This window comes from Monopterus albus, unplaced genomic scaffold, assembly GCF_001952655.1.
Source record: "Monopterus albus unplaced genomic scaffold, M_albus_1.0 scaffold221.1, whole genome shotgun sequence".
In the NCBI taxonomy this organism is placed as follows: Eukaryota; Metazoa; Chordata; class Actinopteri; order Synbranchiformes; family Synbranchidae; genus Monopterus; species Monopterus albus.
This window is the reverse complement of record NW_018128101.1, coordinates 206254-233251: the sequence shown is the minus strand read 5'-3', so window position 1 is coordinate 233251 and position 26998 is coordinate 206254. Positions and strand designations below refer to the sequence as shown.

Genomic DNA, 26998 nt, shown 5'->3' with positions numbered 1-26998 from the left:
AATAAAAGTTTGCTGGTAGGGTCATTAAATTCTTCATCATAATGGCTGAACACATACAGCCAAAGAGATTCAACGTCAGACCTGCTCTCATTCAAAGCCAGCCGAGGATTTCACTGCAAATTGATGTGGTCCCTTTTACAGTGTCCCTGCCAGAGTACTGATAGAGCACCAATAAATCAAGGCATTCACAAGGAGGAATGGGAAAGACTTTGCAGTAAATCCCACGGGGATCATAAATGTACAGCATATAAATGCGTTTGTCTGCACTACTTGTCTTTCTCTGCTTCATGCTATCAGTCTTATGGTTGCTTTCTTTAGTTGCTCTTTCTTTTCCGCATCTTCTTTTTGAGTTCAGATACTTCCATGTCAACATTGATCCTTTCATTACATCAGCTGTACCAGTGATGATTTGTCACTTTAAATGTTCATTGTCTTTCTGGATGATTGTGCCACAGCTGTGATGGAATTCATCAACTGTGTGTATTTTCTTAAAATAGAAATGATGAGACGCACACTTTAGAGGTTCATTGTCAGAATTTCTCGTTTGTTTCATGTTGGTTGTTTGGTACTGTGAATACATATGTCTGAATCACCTTTACTTATAATTCTACATGTTACACATTTCCAAATTTCCACCCACTGACAAAAAAGCAGATAAGCTGAGGTTCCACAAAATTGTCTTGGGTGAACCGTTGTTTAGACAAAGATGACAAAGTGCTTAGATCCCACCTCCCAAAACTCCATTTTAGTGCAGTACTTAGCAATGTTGTATTTGCAATTTGTGTAAAGATGCAGTTTTAAACACAAGTCTTTTAAAAACACATTTGAAATATTTACACCGGTGACTGCAGTGACTTATCGCCAAGTGACATCAAAGACTGGTAGATGAGTTTCATATGGCCAGGATGAATTATCGGGACATGTAAAGCCATTCTCATGTGTCATGATAGCTGAGCCTTGAATGGATTTAGCTGAAAAACCAATGCAGCTCTTTCATTTCTCTATTTTGATATAAATAAATTGTCTCTTTAGGTCACAGTGCTCCCCTGAGTGACATCTCTATGGCAAGGGCCTGTGCCTGCTAAAATATTCCAGACAGTTTTAGCACCTCCAGTCTTCCACTGTGAATCACTATAGTCAGCATTTACCAGAACGTCCTGCTGTGGGGCCAGCTGCCAAGTACATTTATCTCTATATCAATGATATTTTGTGCTCCTATTAGTGTTAAATGCATATGCTTTGGTACTCACCACACTACCTGGGGATGTAACAATCTCACTGCTGCAATATTTAAAGATGTTACAGGACATATTGCTGCTGTCAAATGAGATTCTTGTACCCAAATCTGCTTTGGTGGTGTGGTACTTGTGTTGACCAGCAGGTGGAGAAGTTTAATAGACGTTTTCATCCTCCAGCCCCCACCCCTGTCCCTCCTCTGCCTGTCTCATGCTGCCCCTGATGAAAGGAATTCCTGCACAAACATCAATGCACTCTACAGACGGAGAACATATGTTGAAGACATAGCAGAGAGTAGAGTAACAAAGCTCTCAGCCTGGACCTATTCTCTCACTGGATTATTTTATGAGTGTGAAAGTGCGTTTGAAGTGTAAATGTGACTGAAATTGCTTGTAGACATGGATACATCCTGTGCTGTGAAAGCTCTTCTCCTGGCCCTCTTACTCTGTCTTCATCTACACTGCCACCTCCTTGTTTGGGCCAGAATGGACTCCTGCTATGATGAGGAAGGAGCCCCATTTCGTTGCATGCCCAAGTTTGAGAACATTGCCTTCAGTCGCACAGTGGAGGTATCAAATACGTGCGGTTCCCCACCTGAGGACTACTGCATGCAGACAGGCTCAACACGCTCATGTCACTACTGTGATGCATCAGACCCAGACCTGAGTCATAATGCCAGGCTCCTGACAGACTTCAACAGGAATGAGGAGCCCACATGGTGGCAGAGCCAGTCCATGTACTATGGTATCCAGCACCCCAATTCTGTCAACCTCACCCTCCACCTGGGTAAGAGAACAGCATCCTCAGCTCAGTCTCACACTCAGAATTCTTCACTTTGCTTTGACTTTGCTCAACTTGGAGTGTAGTTTGTGGTCAGGCTGAGTGATCTCGGTCAAGTATGTGTGTGCTCAGAGTTCACTTATGGTCTCTGTTCCCATAATGCTGCGTCCTAGTTCACTTTAAAGTGCTTGAAAGCTGTTTCATGTGCCCTGTATTTGTTGTGTCCAGAGACAGAATGTGAACTTCAGTAACAGATCTAGTTCTCTGCTGAATGCAGACAGTTTGTCATGTTAAGACCCTGGTGATCAGATTCCACAGCCATACATGTTACTTTCCTCACACTAGCTGAATAAAAGTGTCGTTACATCTTCACTTTTATTTTCTGTGTGACAAATATCTGGATACATTATTATGTGTCTTGCAAGTCCTTTGACTGGAGCATATTTAATTCAAAACAAATCAACCCAAGTTAAGAAGACTTCAGCACATGATTTGTATTATTCAGCCGCAGCTTTGCGGTGTCCTCATATAAAAACAGTTGGGCCCAGACCTGGCTTAAACTTGGAGTAACCTTTGTGTGAGTGCATAGCCAGAAGGGCATATCTGAGAATTTGGTTGGATTTAAAATGGATAAGAAGGACACAGAGTTGCATCTGACATGCCTGGATAGCAAATGAGTGATGGCCCAGTGTTGGCCCACAGTGCTTTAATCCAGCCCACATGCTGCCATGGAGTAAAACTGGCTGCCATAATACAGTCACAACATGAGCCGATGGGGCTTTTTTTAGGCATGGTTTGGACCCGAACTTGACACATTGCCTTTATAGAAACATGTCTCCAGTATGATTTGTGTCAGAATCTGCCCACAAATCAACTTCTATATAACCACTTTAGCTTGAAATGCACATTTCACTGTACATAATATTTCAAATTCATTACTCTTTTGCTACGAGCTATCAACAGGTTTTACTATATTGCAACAAATATAGTATACAACTGACTAAATGAAACAGGAGTTATATTTTCAGAGATATTCCAGGTAATAAGCAGCCGCTAACTTGTAGGAGAGACCCAGGTTTGGCCAGAATAAGTCATGGATAAAGAAAGGAGGTCCATCTGATGTCAGCTAGGAATTTGCACAGAATGCATTAGAAATTCAGAAGACACTATATACTTACTATACTTGCTTTTCAGGAAGGTAAATTTCATTAACCCCTCAGCTACAGTCATTTTGCACAGCCAGGGATTCAGCAGGTCCACTGTCAGTTGAATTATGTGCATTTTCCTTTCATTTCAATGAAACCTTTCACAGAACTTTTGGAACGAAAGCTCTCAGTAATACAATTTACAATCTACACTGTTGAAATGTAATCAAATGCAGATAGTTATTACAATGATTATTATAATACAATAAAGAAAACACCAACATTTTCCAGAAAGAATAAATAGCACTTGAAAAGCCCAGCAAAGTGTTACTTACATTCAAATAAATGATCTCTTTAGGTAAAAAAAATCTGGGTCAGGGTCACAAAAATGTCTGGCGTTAAAAAGTAAATGGGCTTATATAGCACTTTTCTGTGCTCTGAAGTGCACTCAAAGGGCTTTACACTATTTGCCCAGTCACCCACTCACTAGGGTGTTAAGGTTTATTCATGGTAAAATGAAAAAACTATCAGCTTAAACAATGTAACTTCATTTGATTTGTGCTGAAAACTGAACCTGAGTCTTGACAGTTCAAAGCAAATATGCACCCACTTTTACCATCCTTCACTTTTTCAGTGCTAGTAATAGAATTTTACTGCCTCCTTCACATACTTATTTTTTCTAAGAAAATGCATTGATTCACTTTTTGTACACCACTTACATATTTGCATTTTATTATGCAAAATGTTATGATACCATCTTGAGCTATTAGCATCATTATCCCATTACCATGCTGTGGAAAACTGAAATAAGTAACAGAACACATTTGTCACTTTAACTAAATTAAGTTGTGGCAATTAATGCTACAAAGCATTAATACAATTATTTCTATGAAATTACTTTTCCCACTTCCGTTTGTTTGGTGAGCTGTGTTTGTTCTGATGTGTGTGTGTGTAACACAGAAGAAGAAGAAGCTTTATTTTACTGTCATTGTGACATGTACAACGGACATTTTGTTTGGAGCCAAGGGGCCTATAAGTATGTTCCCAGGACTATGGGGCCCCCTGAATGAATGTTACTCTGGGCACCCCATGATTATTGAGTTAGATTTAATCAGTGTTTTTTGTCAAAAAAAAAAATTATGTTTAATAAATTGAATGTATTCTCTCTTTGAATACAGAAGTTGAAATCAACCATTTCTCTGCAGTTTTTTCTGGGTTCTCTTTGCTTTTATCCAGAGTACTCTTCTATGGTTCTGCAAACCAAATAGCATAATGTCTAAATCAAGACAAGCTGGCAGTGAATCAGTTTGCTTTGCCAGCTGTTGTTTGCTCCCAAGCCAGCACACCCACAACAAATGAACCTAAGCAAAACAAACAAACAAAAACATTACTCTTCTATTTCATCTGGTGCACTTCCTGTCTTGGACTTTTATTTTCTTAGACATCTGCCCTGTTGTTCATTCCTGTTTCCAGCCAGTTCCCATTACTCACACCTGTTGCCATCAGTGTAATCATCTCACATTCAGGTTTTTGCTAGTTCATCTGAATACCTCACCTGACACTCCTCTGCACTGGCTCCTGTCATTGGTTTTCGTCGTGCACTCTGCCCTGCTTCTCCCTCAAGTGGTTTATGGACCATTTGTTTCTGGTAACCTGGCTCGTTGTTTCCTTTTACTTGTTTGCTTGTGTTTTGCCCTCATTTTCTGTATAGTAGCATGCTTGTGTCATGCCTTCACTCTGATTGGGTGGTTCTTAGGTGTAGTTCATTATTTCCTTTGCTCGAGGTTTCCATCTGCTTTGTGTTCTATGTGGCTTTGTCATGATTTTGCAATAAAGGACTCCAATGCAATAGTGACTATACAATATTTAATATAAGCAAAGTGCAAAACAACCTGACTGTTTCTGGGAGATGTGTCCTGGACTACTTCCTGCACGGTGATGAAATAGTCCTGAACGGAGCTAGTTGTACCTCAGTCAGTCTGCTGTTTTAATGTTGTTAGTATAAAGTGGGTTGTATCTATGTGCTGCAACCAAAAACATAATGAAAATTAACCAAACTGTAAAAGTGAAAACATGGAGCTTAAGGATACTCTAAAGCTCAGTAGAGCAGAGGAGAGGGAAACTTCAGATTTGAGTGATAACTAATTCTTCGAGTTCGTCACTGAGTAATTTGAACCACTGGTATAAAAATATTGGCTAACAGCCACTTGAACTCCAGTTAGACTCACTTTAGCCATTTCTTTTGCACCTTGTGAGTAGTTAGCAAAATTTTTAGGTACTAAAAATAAAGTAAGAATGCTCCAAAAAGTTTTTATTTATCAAAGGACTTCATTGAAAGCAGTGTAAACTTAAAAAACTAATAATAATAATAATCAATCTAATATATAGTTAACTAGTTAAACAGGGAGTCACACTGAGATCAAGTTCTCTTTTTCAAAAGATCCCTGTGAATAATTTACATGAATAGACAAATTACATCCCACACTTTCAACCCAAGACAACTCTCACACACATACAGAAACATTTATTAAAACAATCACATGTATTTTTAAAAATTTTGGCTTGTAAAATTTTAATGGCCCTCGGACAAATGAGTTGCATAGCGCTGGAAATCAGTGTTTCCTAATTCATTGTTTGTCTGAGGCAGTTTTCAAGCTAGCTTCTCCTTTTGATCTGGTGTCATGAACCCTGAGCACAACTAAGAATATTAGCTATCTTGGCAGTTTGTATAGCAAGGTCCTATAGTTGGTGTGTTGATGGCTTCTAGATGCCAGTGATGACCACTCAGCCTTTTCATATAACTCACAGTGGCTATCTTGTGTGATAAGTTGAATGGCGCTATGGTAGAGGTGGCAGCTTGCGTATACAGAATGTAGACAGTATCGTGGACTGTATGATGTTTATTTTTCAGCTTTCACAGGAGAAACAGCTTCTGTTTTGGTATAAAAAGTAAATGTTTACTTTCTGAGTAAGATGTTCAACATGAGTTTTATAGGGCGGTCTACTATCTAACAAGATTCATAAATATTTGTAATGCTGAACTGTGTCAATTCCGTCTCCACTTAGTGTATGAACTGAATTGGTAACATCAGTGATTTGAGCCCTAGTGTGACAATCAAGTCTTATACACTTGGCAGGTAGGTTGTTCCAAGGGTCTCCTTGCCACAATTCTTCTGTAGATTTTGGTTCAGTTTCTTCTGTCATGTATTAAATTGCAGAATGATTCCAGGATGCTGAGATCATCCCTCTGTGTGGTTCAGGCTATCTGTTGCAGGACTCCTTGTTATTGTTGTTGCTGAGCTCTTTGTGACCCTGGCTTTGCTCCGAGAGTCCTTGTCATGATGCAGAATGAATTTTGGATTGTTCAGACACTGCCCTGATGCTCCTGCATGATGGATAAAGTGCCTATAATATGCACATAGTACTGTGTTTTTACTTTCAGCAATCAATCAGGGAAGTCAGCCCATGTTCAAAACTAGACATTTTCTTGACAAGTTCTATCCCCTCCCACCTCCTGAGGATGTGGAGAGTGGGTACTCCCCAAAAAAAAATAATAAAAATGGACGAGAGACAGGGACAGAATGATGATAGTAGTTGAAAATGACAGAACCTTGTATACAATCTGTTACAGTATATCATGTGCTCTGAAAGCAGGAAGCACCTTTATCAAATGGGAAGTATTGTTTTCCAATAGCAAGTAGGTATCTTTTTTATCTTTGACTAGTTCTTTTCTTAGACAAAGGTGCCAAAGCTGCAGCTGCAGAGATATGTTCTGCATTGTCTAGGGAGTTTGTTATTCTTCAAACAATCCCAAACAATCCCAGCCACCCCCAAGTCTGTCTACTTCAGACTAAATTGACCTTTGTACCTTTCTGAGGCCCAGACCTGTGTTTTTCTAAACCTGATGCCCCTGGGTTATTTTACTTGGGCTCTGAATGCTTAAAAGAAGGATGATTATATTTGGGTAATACACAATTTAACGTAACCAAATACATCTAAATTATGTATGTGTGGCATTTCTTTTGGTCCATATGAAAGCTTTGTGATCCATCTGGGTTGCTGGGGGCAGGGGCCTTCAACGGTACTGTTTTGTTTTGCCTCTCCAAATAAAACAGGCACTCTGTGAAGGGAATACAGGCAAATGCTGAGATGATAAACACAGCAGTAGGATGCAGGGGCACACATTGCAGTCAGGTCAGCATGGGTCTGTGGAAGAGTAGAAAGGAAAGGGGGAGTTTGGCTGCTTCAAGGGGAGCAAACAAAACATAATAAGGAAGAGGGAGAGAGAAAAAATGCTGGATGATTTTATTTTTTTTTTGTAAGGAATAAGGGGTCAAGTTTTTCCCCCCACAAAGACTTGGTGAAAAACATACACACACAGAGACGGACATTCAAACCAGGCGCTCTGATGTCTACAGCTGGTTCTCATTCAGCACAGTCAAAGAAAAGCAACATCCTGTCTCTAATGTAAAACTGATAAAAGTCTGCCCCAGTTGGTATGACACTCTTGCAGCCGGTTCATTGGGGAACATATAAGACACAATTCTCAGCAAATCACTCATTTGTCTACGGTATTTATTGATCACAAAAATCTCAGCTTGACGTAAACAGTTTGTAAATATTGAGTCTACAGTCCTTGTGGTGAGTTTAGTCTCAGTTCTAGCAAATGAGCAGCTGTGTTAGGTTGACACGAATGACTCAGGACAGGTCACACACTGTACTTCCACAGCTTCCAGCTCTCGCTTTTAAAGTAGCCTGTGTACAAAAGCAGTCATTACTGCATCTGTGCACAACACGAACAGCAGCAACTCTAATAAATACATAAAGCATGCACTCCTGAAACAGGACGAATCATTAAGCATTATGCATAAAAATAAATAAATAAATACAAATATCCTTTGCAATTAGTCTGCATTTCATCATGGGGGTTATCCAACAAATGTTTCATCTTCTGTCTCTTTTATGTTTTTTGCCTCAGTCCCAGCAGGGCTGAGCTCACCTCATGCCGGGAGTAAATGAAAGCTAAATGATCTCAGGGCTCCTAAAGGAAAGATACCATTAGAGATTGCTGCAGAGACAAGAGACAGAGATGCCTGGTTCCGACTTGGCAGAGAAAAGCAACAGATGTCATTATGGCTCTGCCAGAGGATGGCATCCCCCTATGAGTGTGCAGAGTGGCTGAGGCTTTGTATCTAATGGTGTAGAAAAAAAATCCCCAAGAGTGCAATGAAGAAGCCTGTTAAGAGAGTTTCTGCATGTTACTTCTCACTTTGGTCTCAGTATGACTTCAGTTTGTGTCTACCCAGTTAATCCCTCTTCAGACTGCAAAACATCTGGCAGATTCTGAATGTGTTTGTTCTCAGGAAGTATAACTATACAAGTGTCCCTGATGTGGCTCCAAGATTATTATTTGAAATGTCCACCATGAGTAAACAACAGGGGGAAATGACACCATTCAGTCAAAACGTAGCACTGATTTTCTGTTTTCTTTGAGGTTAACAAAGAAGATATACATTTTTCTACAAAACCAAATAAGGACACTCCAGTTTTCCACGCATGAAACATTTTGAAGAGAAATCTCCCATTAATTCAAGCCATCTGAGTGTGCAATATGCAAAAAAAGTGTGCAATGTGCGCAAATGCATCTTCCTGTAACCTTTACTCTCATTTAATTAAACATGTACCTGGGAGACTCATGCCTCTTTTTATTATGCATTTAGACATTTCAACAGACATTTCTTCTTTTACAGTGCAACACCAATTACAGCCCAGCTTATTCAGATCTGCCAAATCCCCCAACACAACTCAGATGGAAATCTGGGTATATCTCCTCGTTTGCTCCAGATCCTCATGGTGCACAGATTGTACTCTGAAAGCTATTTTCATTTTTCACAGATGGAAGTTGAATCATAGTGTTAGGAGGAATACAAATGTATGAAAAGTCTTCTGTTTCTCCCCATGCCCCTATGCACCATTACAACCCTCAACTTGGATACTGTATATAATTCCATCAGTGATGTTTAAGTCTGTGCCATACTCAGCCCATCATGGCACAGTGATTTGCATATTCTATCAGACACTTCTCTCTTGATCAGATTGCTTTCCTGTCCACCACAAATGTTGCATCAGACTGCATTTTAACCAGTGATTTGCCTATGCAGGCACATTTCCCTTTGGGGATTTTACAGTGATTGGCCTATTCTATTTTGCAGTTAAGAAAAAAAAAACACAGTTCTTTGTGTCTTCCCCTTTGACCTCTGTTTCACTTCTGGGAGCCATTATGAGGTGGATAATGAGAAAAACTATCCTGTGTATTCTTCTTCTCCTACAGGAATGACATTAATTTACTTTGCATAGAAGCTTGGGAAATTAAGCCAACCCCCCCATTGTTTTCCTTCTTTCTATTCTGCAAAAATCTGTTTTTTTCTCTTTGCTCCTGGGCCTTAAACTGTCACCCCAATGTATTTGTCTTATTGAAACCAGGCCTGACCCTACTGTGCAGCTACAATGGATCTAGTTTCAACATCATTTCTTTAAGTTATTCCACTGAAAGCTAATAACAGTTGGTTTCCACAGGGAAGGCTTTCGAGATAACCTATATTAGGCTGAAGTTCCACACCAGTCGACCAGAGAGCTTCGCCATCTACAAGCGTACAGAGGAGGATGGGCCCTGGCTGCCTTACCAGTATTACAGCGCCTCTTGTAGAAAGACCTATGGGAAGGAGGCTAGGGGCTTCCTTCGCTCAGGAGATGATGAAACGACCGCTTTATGTACAGATGAGTTCAGTGATATCTCCCCCCTCACTGGAGGAAATGTGGCTTTCTCCACCCTGGAGGGACGGCCCAGTGCATACAACTTCGATCAAAGCATGGTCTTGCAGGTGAGACTGCATTTTTTCAGAATATTTTGTGAATATGTGACTAATTTGTTCAAATATTTTGGTTAGCATGATTATTACTGGCTCAACTTTCATCTGTTACCACTCAGTGATTTTGCAACAAAGATCGGCTAACTAGAAACACAAGAAAAATGACAACAAACTAAAACACACAGTCTAATAGTGCAGATTCTGTCTGTAGAAAATGAAGGTTACAAAACACTTAGATGTTATACTAAATGACATAAAAAAGCATTTGTTTTCCTCTTGTTAATGCCTATTTACTTTTTAGTGCAATACACTTCAAATGTCTCAGATTGATAATGTGAACAACTTTATTCAGAAAAGGGTTGTTTACCTCTGGACACATGAGCTGCTCTCATTGTAATGCTGCTATGTAGTTTAATTTTATCAATTCATGTGTTGCGCCCACTCACCACCTTAAGGGTAGATTGGATTATCAAAACCCCTCCACTCCCCAGTGCTTTTATAGAAACAAACATGACATATTTATACACATACATATACGTGTATAACTTCGGTATGTATATCTTCATGCATTCAAGCCTTTTTCGAAGCTGCTGAAGGGAAATCTGTTGATTAGCATTGATGAAGCCTTAAGTGGGCTGTGCTGAATTAATTAATGGCTGCCTCTTGAGGGAAAGTCTGGGAGGAGCAGACACAGTAAGGCATGGCTAAAGTTTTAGTAAATAAAACACTTAGTTTACTTACACTTAATGCAGCCGCTCCTTTCCGTTGGGCTCAGTGTGCAAGTGCATGCATCCATCTGTCCATGCATGTGCTCTCATTGTTACTTAAGCTGCAAAACATTTGGAATCTCCTCTCATTATTGATTACTGAGCATCTTCCCCGTCATGTGTCTATATCAGCAGCTGTATCCGCCATTAGAGGGTGTAAGTACAGTACGCAGCAGTATTTCCTGGTCTCAGCCTTGCTTACAGTAACTTGTAATGCACTGAACTACTCAGTGCATGTAACACATTAAATGAGTTAGTCAGTTCCAGCACAGATCCCACAGAACCATCTGTAGATATGTCATCATAGTACATCCATTAATAACACCTCAATTTGTGAACAGAAGAAATGTGTGTATATGTGGCCAGAAACTATTGATCATGAAAGGAAGTTATGACTGTAGTTACAGCAGCTTCTCTGTCACATACATCGTGCATAAATCTACACCAGTATTTAACTGTGATAATATTGTTGATATTTTTGTTTAAAATAATCTCTATGAGACAGATAAATAATGGACCCTTGGATTTTATTTTACCTTCTTCTTCTGTAGTTAAGGCAGACGGTGGGCATACCAAGTGCACGACTTGGACACCAGAGTCCAGGGTTTCTTTTCTGGGTCTTGACAGTGAATAAATTTACACAACAAAGTCACTTTAGGTTCTGTAACATTCTCCAGCTTGGTAGATACGTATGTTCATTGAAAGCATTTTTTTTTCTTGCTTAGAGAAATGTAATTCATATGGTGTCATTTATCTAAAAATATTTACTGTTGCAAATTAGTAGTATGAATATAAATAGACAAGGTTGCAACAGCTCCTTGCTTAGGAGAAGGAGATGTAATAATACAACAAGTCTTTAATAGCACGCTGACTGAAGAAGCCACAAACATATGACCCCAGCAGGAGTGACATGACAAATAATCCTCATTCAAAATGTATTTTATTGATTATTAGTACAAGTTCCTGACCACCTTCATAATCTGATTCACAGGATGTGCACAACATAAGCAACCCGCTGGCCAAGTGTTTCCATTCTGCATTCTTCTTTGTTCTGACAGTCCCTTATTCTTTCTGCGTGCTGCTATTTTTATTCTCTGTCTCTGCAACAACGGCAACAACAAACATGCCTACCTTGTAGTGGACATGCATCTTCAACAATAATCTTCAATTTAATCCAGAGGGAGGGTTGTGTCTCCGTGATCGACCCACCATTGTGCCCCCCTCCTGCCATGAGCAACATACTCCTCAAGACAGTTATAATAATAATACATTCTTTTGTTTGACTTTTCTCCTAAAATGCATTCTGGGAATACATAGGTCCTCCACGTCATTAAATAAGAAGAGTAAGGGTGTCTTCTCAAGGATGTGTGGAGGATATACAGTGCATAATCATAACCTTCTCCCATGTTCCACAACTTAATAAAATAAGAATGACAGCATTTTTAGAGAATATATGATGTTATATTAGCTTTTTTACTCTATAAGACTTTAAATCAATGTAAAAGCAATTCAGCTCTAACAAACCTGAATCTCAATATTTTCCCCAGATCTCTGTTGATGTTTTGAAACTCGAGTGTTTTAAGACCAGTGTAGAAAAACGGCTTTCGGCATTTGCATAGTGTTTGAATCCTCCCCTGAACAAAATATTTTTAATTTGAGTAAATAAAATAAAAGTTTTGTAAAGGTTAGATTTACTTTTTTGACATTATGAAGAAAAATAATTAAAATCTTCCAAACATGACCTACAGAAATACAGAGCACATTGGTTGATTCTAATAGTTTGTAAATGATAAAGGTTTATTGTGACACTATCAATGAGAAGAGAAATCTGCATGCAGGACTGGATTTGGCTCCTGATCCTAAAGTCCAGAAATCCCACTGTCTTGCAAGGACAACAGGAAAGTACAATGAATGAAAAACCATATTTCTGCGGTTTAGCAACAGCCACTTCGTACAATCTCAGTAAACACGTCTCTATAACAAGCACAAGGCATTTTTACTCTTCACCCCATTATTCTCTGATTCATTAGTTTTCTTCCTGCTCAGTGTGTTTTACTTTGCTTCACCTCCTGTGCTTGTAGTTCTACTTTTTTTTGCATGAGAGCAGATTTAAAGTGCTTACAAGAAAAAGGCAGCTGCAGCCTGGTTTTCTAGTTCAGAGATTATTAAACAGTTCTTTTCTGATTAATCCCTTCACCCTAGCCTTCTACCACTGTGCTATTTCAGCCTCTCCATCTATCTGTTATATAATTATGGGCTCTGGCAGGCTGGGACAATAACTAGCTAGAGTTTAGGTTTGTAGGACAGACTGGATTCAGCCCGGTTTTCTGAAATTTTGTGAAGTGAGCACTCTGACTTTAGTTGAAAATGCATGCTCAGAAACAAGTAGTGAAACAAAGAAAGAGCATTGTGGTCAGGGTGGTGAACACTTGTCTTACTTTCTAATGATCTGGGCTCAGTAATAAATCATGGAAGAAAAAAGAAAAGAAAGTGCAACTTTATTGAATTTTATCTATTTATTGAATTTGCCAAAACTTTAACTAGACTGAATTGGCCATAAACCCCTTTCACAGCTTCCACACTGTGAAAGAGGAACAGCAACAGGCAACTTTATTTTGGCGTCTGTTCCTCTCTGATCACTCCAGCTGTTCTGCATATACAGAACCATTGTAACTAGCTGGACAGAAAAATCAATCGATTTAACGGTTTAGTCAGTGTGTGGGACAAGCTCACTAGTTAGGTTTACATGCATATTTTAGTTAGTACTCATTTATGGTATTATACAACCTTGTAAGGTGGAAGATTTGCCTCTCTGGTCGGCATCCTGCTTTATCATCTATGCTATATTTTACTTCCCAAAAAGAAATAAAATACAATTACATAAATTATTAACAAACTGCTGAATGTTTTTTCTGTGTGCAATGAAATTAAGATCACTATCTGAACTCCCTGTCAACTTAATTTCATGTGAAAGCTGCTGTTGCACATTAAATAATGTATGTAGATAAAAGAATTTAATTTTTGAACACCAGAAAAATTATATTACTTGTACAGGATGAAATACATTTTAGTCATGTTGATGTTTATTGCATCAGATTTAAGTACTACAGTAATAAAGATTAATATAGCTAACATTATAATGACTGAAAATAGAAATTATAATTGCTGAATACATTATTATTGAATTAATAACAGTTTAGGTTAGCAATGCAAAAGTGCATTTTACACAAACATAAATTAGCTGTTAAGCAGGTTTATGTATAATGTTGCTTTAATTACATACTGTAAAATAATCATGTCTGGTGTTAAATGAACCTCAGTACTAATGGTGTTGTTGGCTGTATTTTAGCATGCTTTGGATGACACTGACCCGCTGATTATAAAGCTGTGCCAGATCAATGTAAACCAAGAATACATAGATTAGGTGGCAAATCTTTCCACAGACCTGCCACACATCAGCTCTCCTTCACTCCACTGCCTCCTCTTAAAAATCAAGATGAGAAGACTTATAATTAACTGTGATCTGTTCTCCCATTAGAATAAAGGGTGGATCAATTGCACCATTTCTTTCATTAAATCTCTTATTCCCTCTCTATTTTAAGGATGAGAGAACAGATGGGTGCAGTGAGCAGACACAAAAACACATCAGCCACCCTCTCTGATGCAAAAACAAAGCCGGCGGAAAGCAAAACCTCTTCTTTTCAACACTGTGAATCATCAAAATAAAGACGAGGCATACTCTTCTTTAATGGTGACATACTGGTTCCAATTTGTGCTACAAATACTAGAAAAACAAAAAGGAAAAAAGGCAACTCAATACAGAGGATGGGGGCTGTGAGCAGCATGTAAAACTATCATTCCCACAACAGCACTATTATTGAATATGAGATTAAGGCCATAAAAGGAGGTTGATGGTGGCAAAAGGGAGGGAAATACACACACGCTATTTGTTTTAAACAACCTCTTATGCAAATTCAAAAAGCTTTTCTTACTCCTGTACTATAAATAGTGAATAGTCTTTACTTCATTTTGCCAAGGATAATCCTCTCAGTATCAATATTGCTTTCCAGAGGGTTCTGATACAATATGTTAGAACAAACAACAAAGCAATAAGATATGTGAAACAATCAAATGGTACACTCTGTGGATGAAGTATACTTGTGCATATGGGGAAAAGTATTATTATTATTCACTGCTCCAATGCAAGTGAGAAAGAATAAATGAACTTATGCCATTTGTCTTTTGTGATTTTTATTCAAAAGGATAAGTATAAAGTATCTCAGATGAGATGTCAGAGGTCTAAACCCTCACATAGAGGAATCAGAGTCTGACCCCAAGCAACGGTTTCACGCTACATTTATAACATTCCATCCTGTATAAACTATGTTGTAGATGTTTGCAGTTATCACTGTGTCCTTCTCTGGTCCCTTCTAGTTGCAGCAACTGCAAGGGCTCACTTCACGTTCCCAACACAGTCACCATGACTCATAACAAGCATCAGTCATGAGACCTTCACACAAGCCAATAAAGCACAGTGCTAAATCATAAAGTCTGTGTAGCTGATTCCCACTTCTCCAGACTAGTGAGAACTTATCTCTTTATAAATGCCTATGATCTTAACCAACATGGCAGCAAACATTTTGACCAGCTTGCTTTCACTGTAGGCAAGGATCCAACCTCGCACCTGAGTAGGCAAATAAGAGGTCCCGCTTGAAGATATCAGTCCCGTGGCTGTTGAGTTTCTAGTGCCTCTTAAGTTTTTAGAAAAGGCACAATGTTAGTTTGTTAAGTGTTTATTGACTCTAAACCTCTGGTTTCCACATCATGTGCTAGAGCTTGCTAATATTTCTTAGTAGTAAATTACTGTATCATCAGCATAAAAATAGATTCATATTAGAACTGTTAATAGTGAAAGGATAAGCAGTAATGCAGAGCTGACTGCTTGTCTACTGATGCTGATTTAAAATCTCAAACCAGTTTAGCTTCAAATGCCTCTGTGAGAAAGGTAGCTTTTAAACGCCAGAAAAATGCATCATGACACACTCTTCATGTCTCAGGAGAATTTTGTTAGTCCACATATCAAGTACGCATACTGTATGTTGTCATCTTTAGACAAGTCTGTCAGTCTTGTTTCATAGCCCACTGGCAACCATCACACTCCCCAAGGAAGTCCTCCATCTTCACATGACTCTTAATTAAGTCAAACGTTGTCTGTGTGAATGTGATTTTATTACCTTTTGCAGGAGATATTGTATACCTAATTCGGGATAGGGGTAATAAATGGAGGAGGAGATTAGCACTACATTTTAGCACTCTTCATGAGTCTCTATTACTTTAAGAAAGCCACATGTGTTGGCTTCACATTGCTGCTGCCATGCGTTGACCTTTTCACATGTCGAGCTGATGTAAAAGAGCTGGAACACTCTGTAACACCCTGCGGTTAGGTGACTTGTCTAACATCATACCCTCGAGGTATAAAAGAGGCCATAGCCTACCATATGCTGTTCATCAGACTGTCAGTGGGCTTTTACTGCATGTCAGGCCATCAGTTAGAGCATATAGGCCTTTCATTAAATTAAGAAATTTTAAAAATCCACTTCTCTGATAAACACAAATGTTTTCAAATTGCCTCAGTGGCATATAAATGTGTAGATGTGTGGATCACCTAGGGAATTTTTATTCCTAGAAACAGCATTGTACTATTATCACACTGGCTTTTCTTGCAGGGAGACAGATCAGAAATTTGTGTCATGGGTTAAAACTCCACTCTTTACATACAGATGTTCAACAGAGCATAATACGTGTTTCTCTCTGTGGCATGTTATTGTGCTATTTTCTTTGCATATGGCTCTTACAGAGCTATGCATATTTCATGAGGCTTAAAAGAGGAATTGCATCTTGCCTGCTTTATTAGCATTTTAATCCCTTTGCAGATTTGCCGCTTGTGCCTCAGTCGGAGGAGCGCATAGTTTCAATATAGAGACTTCACACACATCAACTGCTACTTTTAAAATATATCTCCTTGTCATTTTGGGAGGTTAAATCAAAATTGCATTGAAAAAAAAAAAGATGGCTGCTTTTTTCCCTCTCATGTGCTGTATATGTCATCTACAGAAATATAGTGTTCTGTGCTACACTAGTGATTTAATGTGCCGTGTTTGCGCTGCCAAATGATTTTTATTTGAATAAACACTCACCTTGTAACACAGCATTTACAGTCTTCTCAGTAGTAATGGTTTACTTCATAGGGGGCTGTGTCAAGTTTGTAAAGCTCTCTTTTTTCAATAATCGCACAGAAGATGAAAGTGGCTGTATGAATTCAAATTTAATTTGTTCAGTCATCCATTAAAACGGTTTGTCTGTCTCCCCTGCCACCAGTCCATCCTCTCACTCTTTCTTTTATCTTTCTCACTCTCTTTCTCTCTAGAAAGCTGTGTGGCAAATTGGAGCTCCAGTACTGAATGACAATGAGTAAAAGGGGAAAAATACATATTGAGGGCATGGTGAACTTAAGCAATTAAATTAAAAAGTTATTAACTTTGGAATGAGGGACACTGCTCCCTTTCCCATCACTGCTTGCAGTCAGAGGTGTCAGAGTTCAAGGAAACACTGAAACTGGAGAGGGGAGAAGGAAAAGAGACGAACATGTAGAGGGACACACACGGAAAGAGACGAGAAAATGTAGAGGTGAAGGTTATAATCCCCTAAGCAAAGATGTCCTCTGAAGCAGTGCTTGATTTCATCAGAAGCTTTGCTATGTGCTGCCAGATACATGGCTATGTGCATGTGAACCTGCTGGTTTGATCATCAGGCTGTTATTGTCTTAAGCAAAGGACTGGCTCATTGCCACTCTCAACACTTTAGCCTATCCCTAAGTCAGCACCACTGTAGGACTGTGAGCCCAAATTCCAGTGGAGTGAGAATCAAAGTTAATTAAGCTTTTGCTGTGGTTTGCACAAATAATAAGTAATGGGCTGACTACTAATTAACCCCAAGAAACTGGTTGCTTTCAGTGATATTTAGAACTATGTCTGCATTTCCTTACACAATTATCACTGTTCTACCACGCATAACTAATCACTCTTCCATATGATAATGGTCTAATATTTTATGATAAATGGAAAAGTATTTGCTTTTATGGTGTGTAAGAATTTTGAAATGCTAACAATGCATTTAAAGCATTTTATCTTTTATGTGTGTTAAAGCATGGAAGCTGGATGCTGGAAACAATATCAGTGCAGTAGCAGAGTCCGGAATCGCACCTCATTAGGAGAGGTGTGAATCTCATGCATTTTAACACTAATAATTAACACTAATAATCGTCAATTTGTGCTAATTATTATTTAATAATTTAACAAAAGGCCAGGTCATGTCCATTATGTCTTTTCCTCATTGTGTATTGGAAATATGAAACATCAGTTGAGATTTGAGCGTGTGAAAAAATGAAAAAAGTCTATTTCCCATAGCTTGAAGGTAGAATTCAGAACAAAAAAACAACAGAAAATAGAATAGTGGAGGGCACAGTAGTAACACACACACACAGATTCTCAGTCAAACTGCAAAACCTCTCATTAGTAAAGCTGTGAATGTTATGCATGGTGATATTAATAATCATCAGTTTATGCTAATCATTTCATAGTTTAACAAAAGTGCAGGGCATGTCAGTTAAATGCTTTCCTTGTTGTGTACTGGATTTTCAGTTTGAACATAGTCTTTCACAAAGTTTGAAGACAGACCAAAGAATGCATAAAGAACAACACTATTGTTCAATCAAACTACAGAGTAATATGACAGCAGCAGATCTAATCAGACTCGTGCACATTTATATTCTCATTTCACACATATAATGCTCTTGTTGTGCAATGATTTACTTTTATTTCTATCCCCAAGTCTTTTTATGTCAGAACCTGGCAAGGCACTCTTATGAAAGCTTTGCACCAAGCAATCCTATGTTTTTGGAAAATAGAATTTTTTTTGGCAGTCATAATGTTTGGTGTGTTTGGCGGTGCTTGGCATGTTTGGCTTCCTTCTCCACATCTTCTTTCTCAGGCTTTTTCTGCTCATGATGTTTAAGTCACTTGCTGGCGGCATGACTCAGACAGCGATGTCAGTTGGTCAGTCCACAATAGAGTCATACCTTCACCACAGTGTTCTAGACTTTAGTCGGCTTGTCTTAATCTTCTACATGTAAGCTTTAGTTAAGATGAGTACATCTATTACTCACCATTGGGAAAAAAATGTACCTATTGTTTACTGGATACCATAGAAATGAAGAAAGGTCAGATATGAACACCATCCAGAAAACTGACTTTTGCTCCTTTGCTTTCCACATCTTTGCTTCTCTGTCAAACCACTACCTGTTTCCATGTATGTAATTCCTTCACTGACTGAACACCTCATTTATTGTCCGTGTCTTATTATTATGAGGACATTATGTTCATGTCACTGTATTTCAGGAGAGCAGGCTCCAAAATAACCTGACACTAGATGTAGAAGTGTAAAGGTAGAAAAAGATGGGCAATCAATGAGGAGAAGGATATAAAGGATTTCACACAGGATGAGAATCATTTCTTTTTTCTAGTAAATTCTCTTGCTCTCTCCTGACCACATTTCTCCACTAGAAAGTTAAACCATAATTCTTTTAGATATATTTCCTCTCCACTGCCTCAACCTTACAGCCCCTCATTTTACCTTCATTTGTCTCCTTGCAGCCAAGTTTCCCATCTCAAACTTCACAGCCTCTCTCATAAAACCATAGATGAAAATTATGTCATGTCTAGGTAGTGTAATCCAAAATGACGAATGAGCATCTGCTTTCCCTGGCAACTGCAGTGCATCAGGGTCATTCACTGTTGTCCAAACCCCATTAGCCAATGGAGCCATGTCAAGCAGGGGTAAAGTCGATAAGCAGGGACTGGAACAAAAGCACACCAGCTGACTGCACTATATTCTGCAACACTATCAGCTCTACAGCCCTCAGTGACCTACCAACATATAGAACAGTTTAAGTGCACTCAAGCTAGAGTGAGAATGCAGAGACAAGGCTGGCAGAGTGATAATATAAAAAGGCAAACTATAAGCTGAGATAGCATTTCCTTTGAGAATACTGGAAGTGGGATGAGTTGTAATTATGAAAACTGTTAATTAGATTTTAGATTTGGATTTCGATTTTATATACATATATATATATATGATGCCACTGATACCACATTGCTGATCACTCTGAAAAGGCCTTTTATTAGATCTTATTGACTCAACTAATCCACAGGTGCCACCAAAGTCCAATAGTCATGCTGATACCATCCATGTAAAAGGTTAAACCAATGAGGAACATATGTGCAGCATATTCACACCAGATGTTCCACTAAGAGGCTACAACCTCTCAACACCCCAGCAGTGTGTCTCTGGGAACTGCATCAGGGAGGGAGCACATGGGTGGACTGAATCCTTTGGAACAGTAGGATGGTGGTCTCAATGGTCTTGCTGATAGAACAAAAAAAAAATCCTAAAAAGCACCTATTTAAAAGCTATCTTGGTTTTGTTTTTACTACAGTGCTGCTCAGGCTATTTTAAGCTGAGAGCTATCATGTTAGTTACCTGTGAAGAAAGCCTCAAAGTGCCATCTTTGTTGTATTTCTTGCTACTAACAATTGAGCTATTTTTCTCACTTACTGAGCACAGAGTAAAGCTATGTTTTAACACTATCTATTATGAAGCTATAGGATGAAAACACTCTTCACACTATGATGTTGGACTGTGTCTTAAAGGACTATACCTTGTATTAACTACAAATCCTGTAAACCTTTTTATCCTAGCTTCATGACTTCCACACTGTTTTCCCCTTTTGCTGCAATGTGAAAATTAGGGTGCAGAGATTCAAAACTTGAGATAAAATCCATGAAAGTGTTGTCACTTCATGATAATGCCATTGTCAGCAAAGTGCAGATTTTCTAATTGTAGTCTTCTATGCTCTGACACAAGACTTCAGAGTCATAGGGACCTTTTGTTCATGTTTGTTTTACTTGCTCTCTTTCTCGCAACATCCTTGTTTGCTTATTGCTCGGCAATGACTGAAGCAATAAGTGAGTATAGCAAACCTGCACCCAGTGTTAGAATATGCTTAAATGTGCTGTTTCGTTTCCAAGGAGTTCTTGATTTCAATTGCATTTCCACATTAACAAAGGTAACTTTTACAAAACCATATTTAGCCCTATTGTGATAGATTCTCTGTCTCAAGCAAGTTAACTGCCTGGAAGGAAGGAAATCAATCTAAATCAGGACTGAGTCTAACAGCTCTGTGAGGCTGTACTTAGGCACAGCAGTACTTTGAGTTCACTGCTAACAACATGGTAACATGCTCACAGTGACTATTCAAACATGCTGATCTTGTAATGTTTAGGATAAAGATAATCACCTTTATTGGCCAAGTATGTTACACACAAGGAATTTGTTTCCCGGTACAGAACTGATGGCAGCCATGCGCGGCTGCCAACTCAACCGACAGCTCTAACCATCGCAATGGGGCGTGTGTAGTGTCTTGTCCAAAGACACTTGGACTGCTGGCACTGAGATTCAAACCTTCAACCTTCTGGTTGGGAGATGACCGCTCTACCCACTGCACCAAGGAATGAGAATGCTCTACCCACTGAACCACAGTTTACTGTGTTCACCTTCTTCATTTAGCATGCTATATTAGCATGCTAATTAGCACTGTACACAAAACACAGCTGATGAAAATGTCATTTATCTTGCAGGCATTCAGTCATAAATCGAAATACTGGGCAAACTGAAATTCTGACCTGACCATCAGAATCATTAGGTTAACCTAGGGCACCTGAATGTGTGCATAAAATTTCATGCAAATCAGTTTAATAGTTCAACCAGAAGCACTTTCCAGCCTCATAGTCGTGCTAGAGGAAGAGTCAGGGGATCATCAGTAGGATTCATCATGGACCCATGCTACTAACCTGGCAATATACTGGCGTGGCATATATGTTGACGTCATACAAAATGATAAGGTACAGTATTCAATGTTTTTAAAGTGAATACAGTTTGTACGTAATAGGCTGAACTTGGTCCTGTCTGCTGGGCGTTACCTGGGCTTCAACACTGCCAAGACAAACTGTTAGAGAAAAACATGACTGATTAAATGAACTTATCACACATGTTTTTAGTCTGAAACCCATCAGCTCCAGCCTCCCTTTCTCCCTTTGCCACACTTCAAAGACACCTTTGGGGAGAAGCTTCAAAACGTGCATCATTACAGGCTTTTCCATGACTGCCACAGAGTCCCAAACCAGCCAAGAAACAGTTTCTCTCCAGCTATTTATTTTAGAGTTGTTCTGTTCCTGGCTAAGAAATTTCTCATGCCATTTGTTCTCCCTTTACCTGGCTTCACTTTTATCTTTCAGCTCACTATTGCACTTCCTGTCTGCTTTTCCTTAGTTTTTGTTGCCCCTCTTCACTTTCCTTTCCCACTCTTGCTTCAGCTTGTCTTTACCTTTGCAGGGGGCTCAAACAGGTGAGCTTAAATCAAATCAGGGATGGGGGCTTTGCCAAGTGCCATCCATGGCAGTATGGGATTTTTTATGTTTTTTTTCATATTGTGGTTTTTGTTTCATTAATCCTTTCCTTCTTAACCCCTCTTTCTGATATTAACTTTCTGAATTTCCTATAACCTACTCATTTTTTTCCATCCCATCTTTACACTGGTCCTTTACCTTGCCCTTACACCATCACACCAGCCTCTCTTTCTCCACCACTTCTCTCTTCCAACTTTTTTCTTTATCAAGCTCTGTCGACTTTTGCTGTCTTACAAGTCTTTGCTCCTGTGATCTCTCTTAACTAAATCCCAGTTTCTGTTCTCCTCCTTCTCACTTCTTGCCTGCTTCCTTTTGGCTCCAAGAGTGGCAGCAGCACATTGTCCCCTCTAGTTCTTTTTCTTTTCTCTTTTTAAATTAAAAGTGTTTTCTAATGTTGTTCTCATTGTGATGGTTGTTTCTTCTCCCCTACCATTTTATTTCCTTTCTAGGAATGGGTGACAGCCACAGACCTGCTCATCTCCTTGGATAGGCTTAACACCTTTGGAGACGAGTTCTTCAAGGACACTCAAGTGTTGCGCTCGTACTTCTATGCCATATCTGATTTCTCTGTGGGTGGCAGGTAAGAGACACCTGAAAATGTGCTCTCCAGGACAATGTCACCCCACATAGTGAACACCCTTTCTGAAATGCAAAATATGAGTCACTTTAGCGTTTAACCTTGAGCTTGTCTCGTGAAACTGTGGCTGAACCAAAAGCCAAATGAAAGCTCAAAAATCTTTGAGGTATCCATTTGTACTTTTTGTGTAATGGAGTTTTGTGTCTAAAATTCTGAATTTCTGAATTTTATAGTGTCCTATTTCAAACATTATGAAACCCCATCTCTTGCAAAATGCATTTGTATAATACTAACTGACTTTGCCAAATATGTTTTGGAGGGCACACTTTCACTGCCTGGGGAGGTGGGGGGTGGGTGACAGTTGGGCATTAACAGCACAGATTTTGACCACAAAGCCCAGAATTCATGTGCAGAATCACACATGTGAGATTTAGCTTGTAAAGCACTTTTGTAAAGTTTGGAAAAGATCACGATTTTGATTAAATACTGAAAAATCCATTATGTCCCACTTGGTATTTTAAGTAAACATGACTTTTTCAGTCTTCAACAAATACCACAATCTTTTACAGATACATTCAATAGGGACATTTTGCGTTTTCAATGAAAAGTTTGCTGATACTGTATGTTCAAAATAAAGTGTCCTTGTGAGGTTGATTTAAAAAAAAAAAACCTTCTCTTCCAAACATGTTTAAATATGAACATAAGGTAAAGCAAAGCGGGCAATCAGCATCCTATAGTGGAAAGCTGTTTGCAAAACTGATTTAAAAACACCTTTCTGTCTGTCAAGGTGAGAATAAACCAATAATCCTCCATCCTTCTTCCACTTTTGGTTTATTACTCACAGTAATGAGAGAAGACGTGGCACCAAAGACCAGGTTGCACTTTGGCAGTGCAGATAGAAAGGGACGATTAAGCGGTTAAGATGAAGCCTTCAGAAAGAATATAAACTTGATCTGACACCTGTCATAAACAATTACGATCACTGCAGCAGCATGACGAATTATCCACCAGTGTCATAACACCTGGGAGGAAGACCCACCAGACAACATGTCAGCCTTGTGCCAGTGCTTTTTGTATGAGTGCAAGCCTTTACACCTCAGTGCTGCACCTCGCCAAGCTGGCCAGATGTAGTCACAGATGCTGTGAAAAGCTCCTCATGATTGTTTTCTACACAATATTAATGCAGTAATCCACATATATGAAAAATGCTGTTTATGCACCTTTGCATTCTTGTGCAGCATGAGGACTGAACATATTGCACATCTCTTTTTAAACTGCACATATGCTGCCTGTACATTTCAGCTCAACTCACTCGGTGTGTTCAGTTTGAATTATTATCTAGCGGCTCCGGTCTACTCCAGCAGAGAGATCTGATATGTGGATTTGGAGCTAGTGGGTTGTTGTCGTCTCATTGACAACAGAAATAACTGGGTCTGAGCCTCAGGCAAGCACACGTCTGGATTCAGGACAGCTGGCTAAATTTGACAGAGCCTGCCACTCACTGACAAGTCCCTGTCCCCTATCACAGCCCCTTGACAAAACCAGCAACACTGCAAGGAAGCAGTACACATACAGGAAGGTGTACTGCTACCGTGCTTCAGTGGAAATGATATGCTTTCTAAAGGCAGAGGAAATGAGCTGATATTTATGATCTCTTATGAAAATTTACTTAATAAACCACATTTATTTGATGAATATTGACTGATCTACGTCTGCTTTTGAAAGCTCTAAAACAAATGTGGAGATGGTGTGCATACACAAAAATTAATTATGGGCATACATAGATTTCATATGCAGACTACTGCTCAGAGATACTGTACATGTGTGTTGCTGTTTATTCTAGTCTAAGACAGCATGAGTGTTTTAGTACTGCGGCAGATGAGTAGTGTCGAAGGGGAATGAATACCCCACCTCATCTCAGTCTGTGTTGAACCCTGTGAAAGATAATAAGAAGCGACAAGCCCTTACAATGGAAATACCTTCTCACTTTCTCCTGTCCTCTGCCTTCTACTCATTCATAGGTGAGTCAGCAAGAAAAACCACAGAGAACCATAGGAGTAATTGTACTGTGGCCTCTACATAACTATGTGACTGTTTCCCTCAGATGTAAGTGTAATGGTCATGCCAGCGAATGTGCTGAGGGGGAACATGGACGCCTGATCTGTTCCTGCCAACATCACACGGTGGGAGCCGACTGCCAGAGATGTCACGCCCTTTACCAGGACAGACCCTGGGCCAGGGCCACTGGGGACTCCTCCAACGAGTGTTTGAGTGAGTAACCTGCTTCGGGGTTTCTGTCACATCGGGTGCAGCCTTCTGCTAAATCCACAGGGCAGTGTTAAATTCAAGTGACAAGCTCAGGTTGTTGAAGGTCCTAAGAAAATCCATCACTGTACAACCTTTCATCAGTCTCCACTTTGTCTTAAAATGTTGATTTCCTCATGTGCAGCGTCTGCATTTGCTACATAAGCAAGTAGATACAAGTACTCCATGACTTTGGAAAAAAAATATTCTGACAGTACGACAGACAAGTGTTCACAGACACTGAACTTCATTAAGCTTCACACAGCATTTGTCTGCTACCGCATCTTAATTATCACGTTTTTCAGCAAAAACAAACAGTCATGAAATTAATTATGTGGCTGCATAATGATTGTAAAATGCCTGTTTGTAAAGCCTACGAATACTGGGATTGGTAGTAACAGCTCCCTGGAAGATGCATGTTTATTTAAATCTGCTCATATGCACATATGTTTGCAGGCATTCTCCCCTCAGTGCTCCGTGTGTATGAATTAGCATGAGTATTATTAGGTCTGGCTCATCACACTGCACTTTTACTGAAGGCTGTCAAGGATGAATTGTAATTGGCTGAGGGATAAAAACCCTAAAGGAGAGTGCCTTGCAAATAGTTTACTATATTCTATTAAGCAGCAAGCTTGTTTTAATTACTCTTACTCTTGGTTCCAAGCAGATGGCATCTTAAATAGAGCACTGCACCCAACTTAATCAATGCAGTATATTAATAAATAAACACACAGCATATAAAAGAGACACAGAATGTGCGACCGTAAAATGAATGCTCAGTGTAATTCCATGTCTCTATCTGCAACAAAATTCATTTTGCCTCACTTTGCCCCACCAACCTTTTATATTTCCGCATAGGGCACCGAACACTCATCATCATAAGAACATTTTGACAAAGGACATTATTTTATTTGCTGGTGATAATGATCAGCAAATCTGCATCAAGGAAATTAAAGTGGTGACATGTAAACTGAATAAAAACCTTGTAAACAATACATGTGTATAACTTATAAACAACAAAAATTAAGTTTCTAATCTATGTTTTATTACACAATCTGTTTGTTTAGGACACATTAACAATCATGTCTCGTCAGTTTTTGGCTGGTCAGTCAACACAAAGGTTAGAAAGGTGTCTGTCTTTTCATGTCAAAATCAAATAGTGTCATGTTAACACAACTACCTTCTATCACTAATGTGCTCTATAACATGAGGGACTTGGATATGAATTTTAAACACAGTCTTTCTTGATATGTGGTTGATAACAAAACAGACAGATGATATGCTTCTGTATGTCCATTAAACAAATAACATCTCTGATAACCTAATAGTATATATCCTGGCCATTAAAAAACATCTGTGTCTCATTGTGATTATTGTAGTTTAAGATATTTATTAGGCAGACTGCAAAAACTGCTTCCGATTTTTTTTCAAAGGGCAAAAAAAGCTGAAAACTAGTGGCAATTGTGATAATTACAGCGATCTTGCCTTTGTGTGAGTAGTAGAAGCAGGTGGTAAATGGAAGCTTTTGAGGGCTGTTTACATGAGTGTGAGTGTTATGTGAATGCGTCTGAGTGTCTTTATCAGTAATTTCACTATCACTCGAGGTTGTTTATCTACAGTTGATATTGAACTGCTTCTTTTTTGCTCAATGTTTGCTTTGCTGTATTAAAATAGCTATGGAGAAAAATGCAAAGGCTTTGCACATGTTTGTTGGTGGTGTGTGTGAGCTTGTGTAAGT

The 26998-nt window shown here is 39.1% G+C and overlaps 1 protein-coding gene across 1 annotated transcript; it reads left to right on the top strand.

Annotated features, from left to right (window-relative positions):
• The first annotated feature begins 1505 nt into the window (after window positions 1-1505).
• LOC109971321 (laminin subunit gamma-1-like) lies at window positions 1506-25235 on the top strand. The gene is made up of 4 exons (XM_020619473.1): window positions 1506-2022; window positions 9738-10042; window positions 22829-22959; window positions 25061-25235. Exons 1-4 carry the CDS (start codon window positions 1635-1637, stop codon window positions 25233-25235), a joined length of 999 nt encoding a protein of 332 aa, XP_020475129.1. The 5' UTR covers window positions 1506-1634.
• Window positions 25236-26998: the final 1763 nt, after the last annotated feature.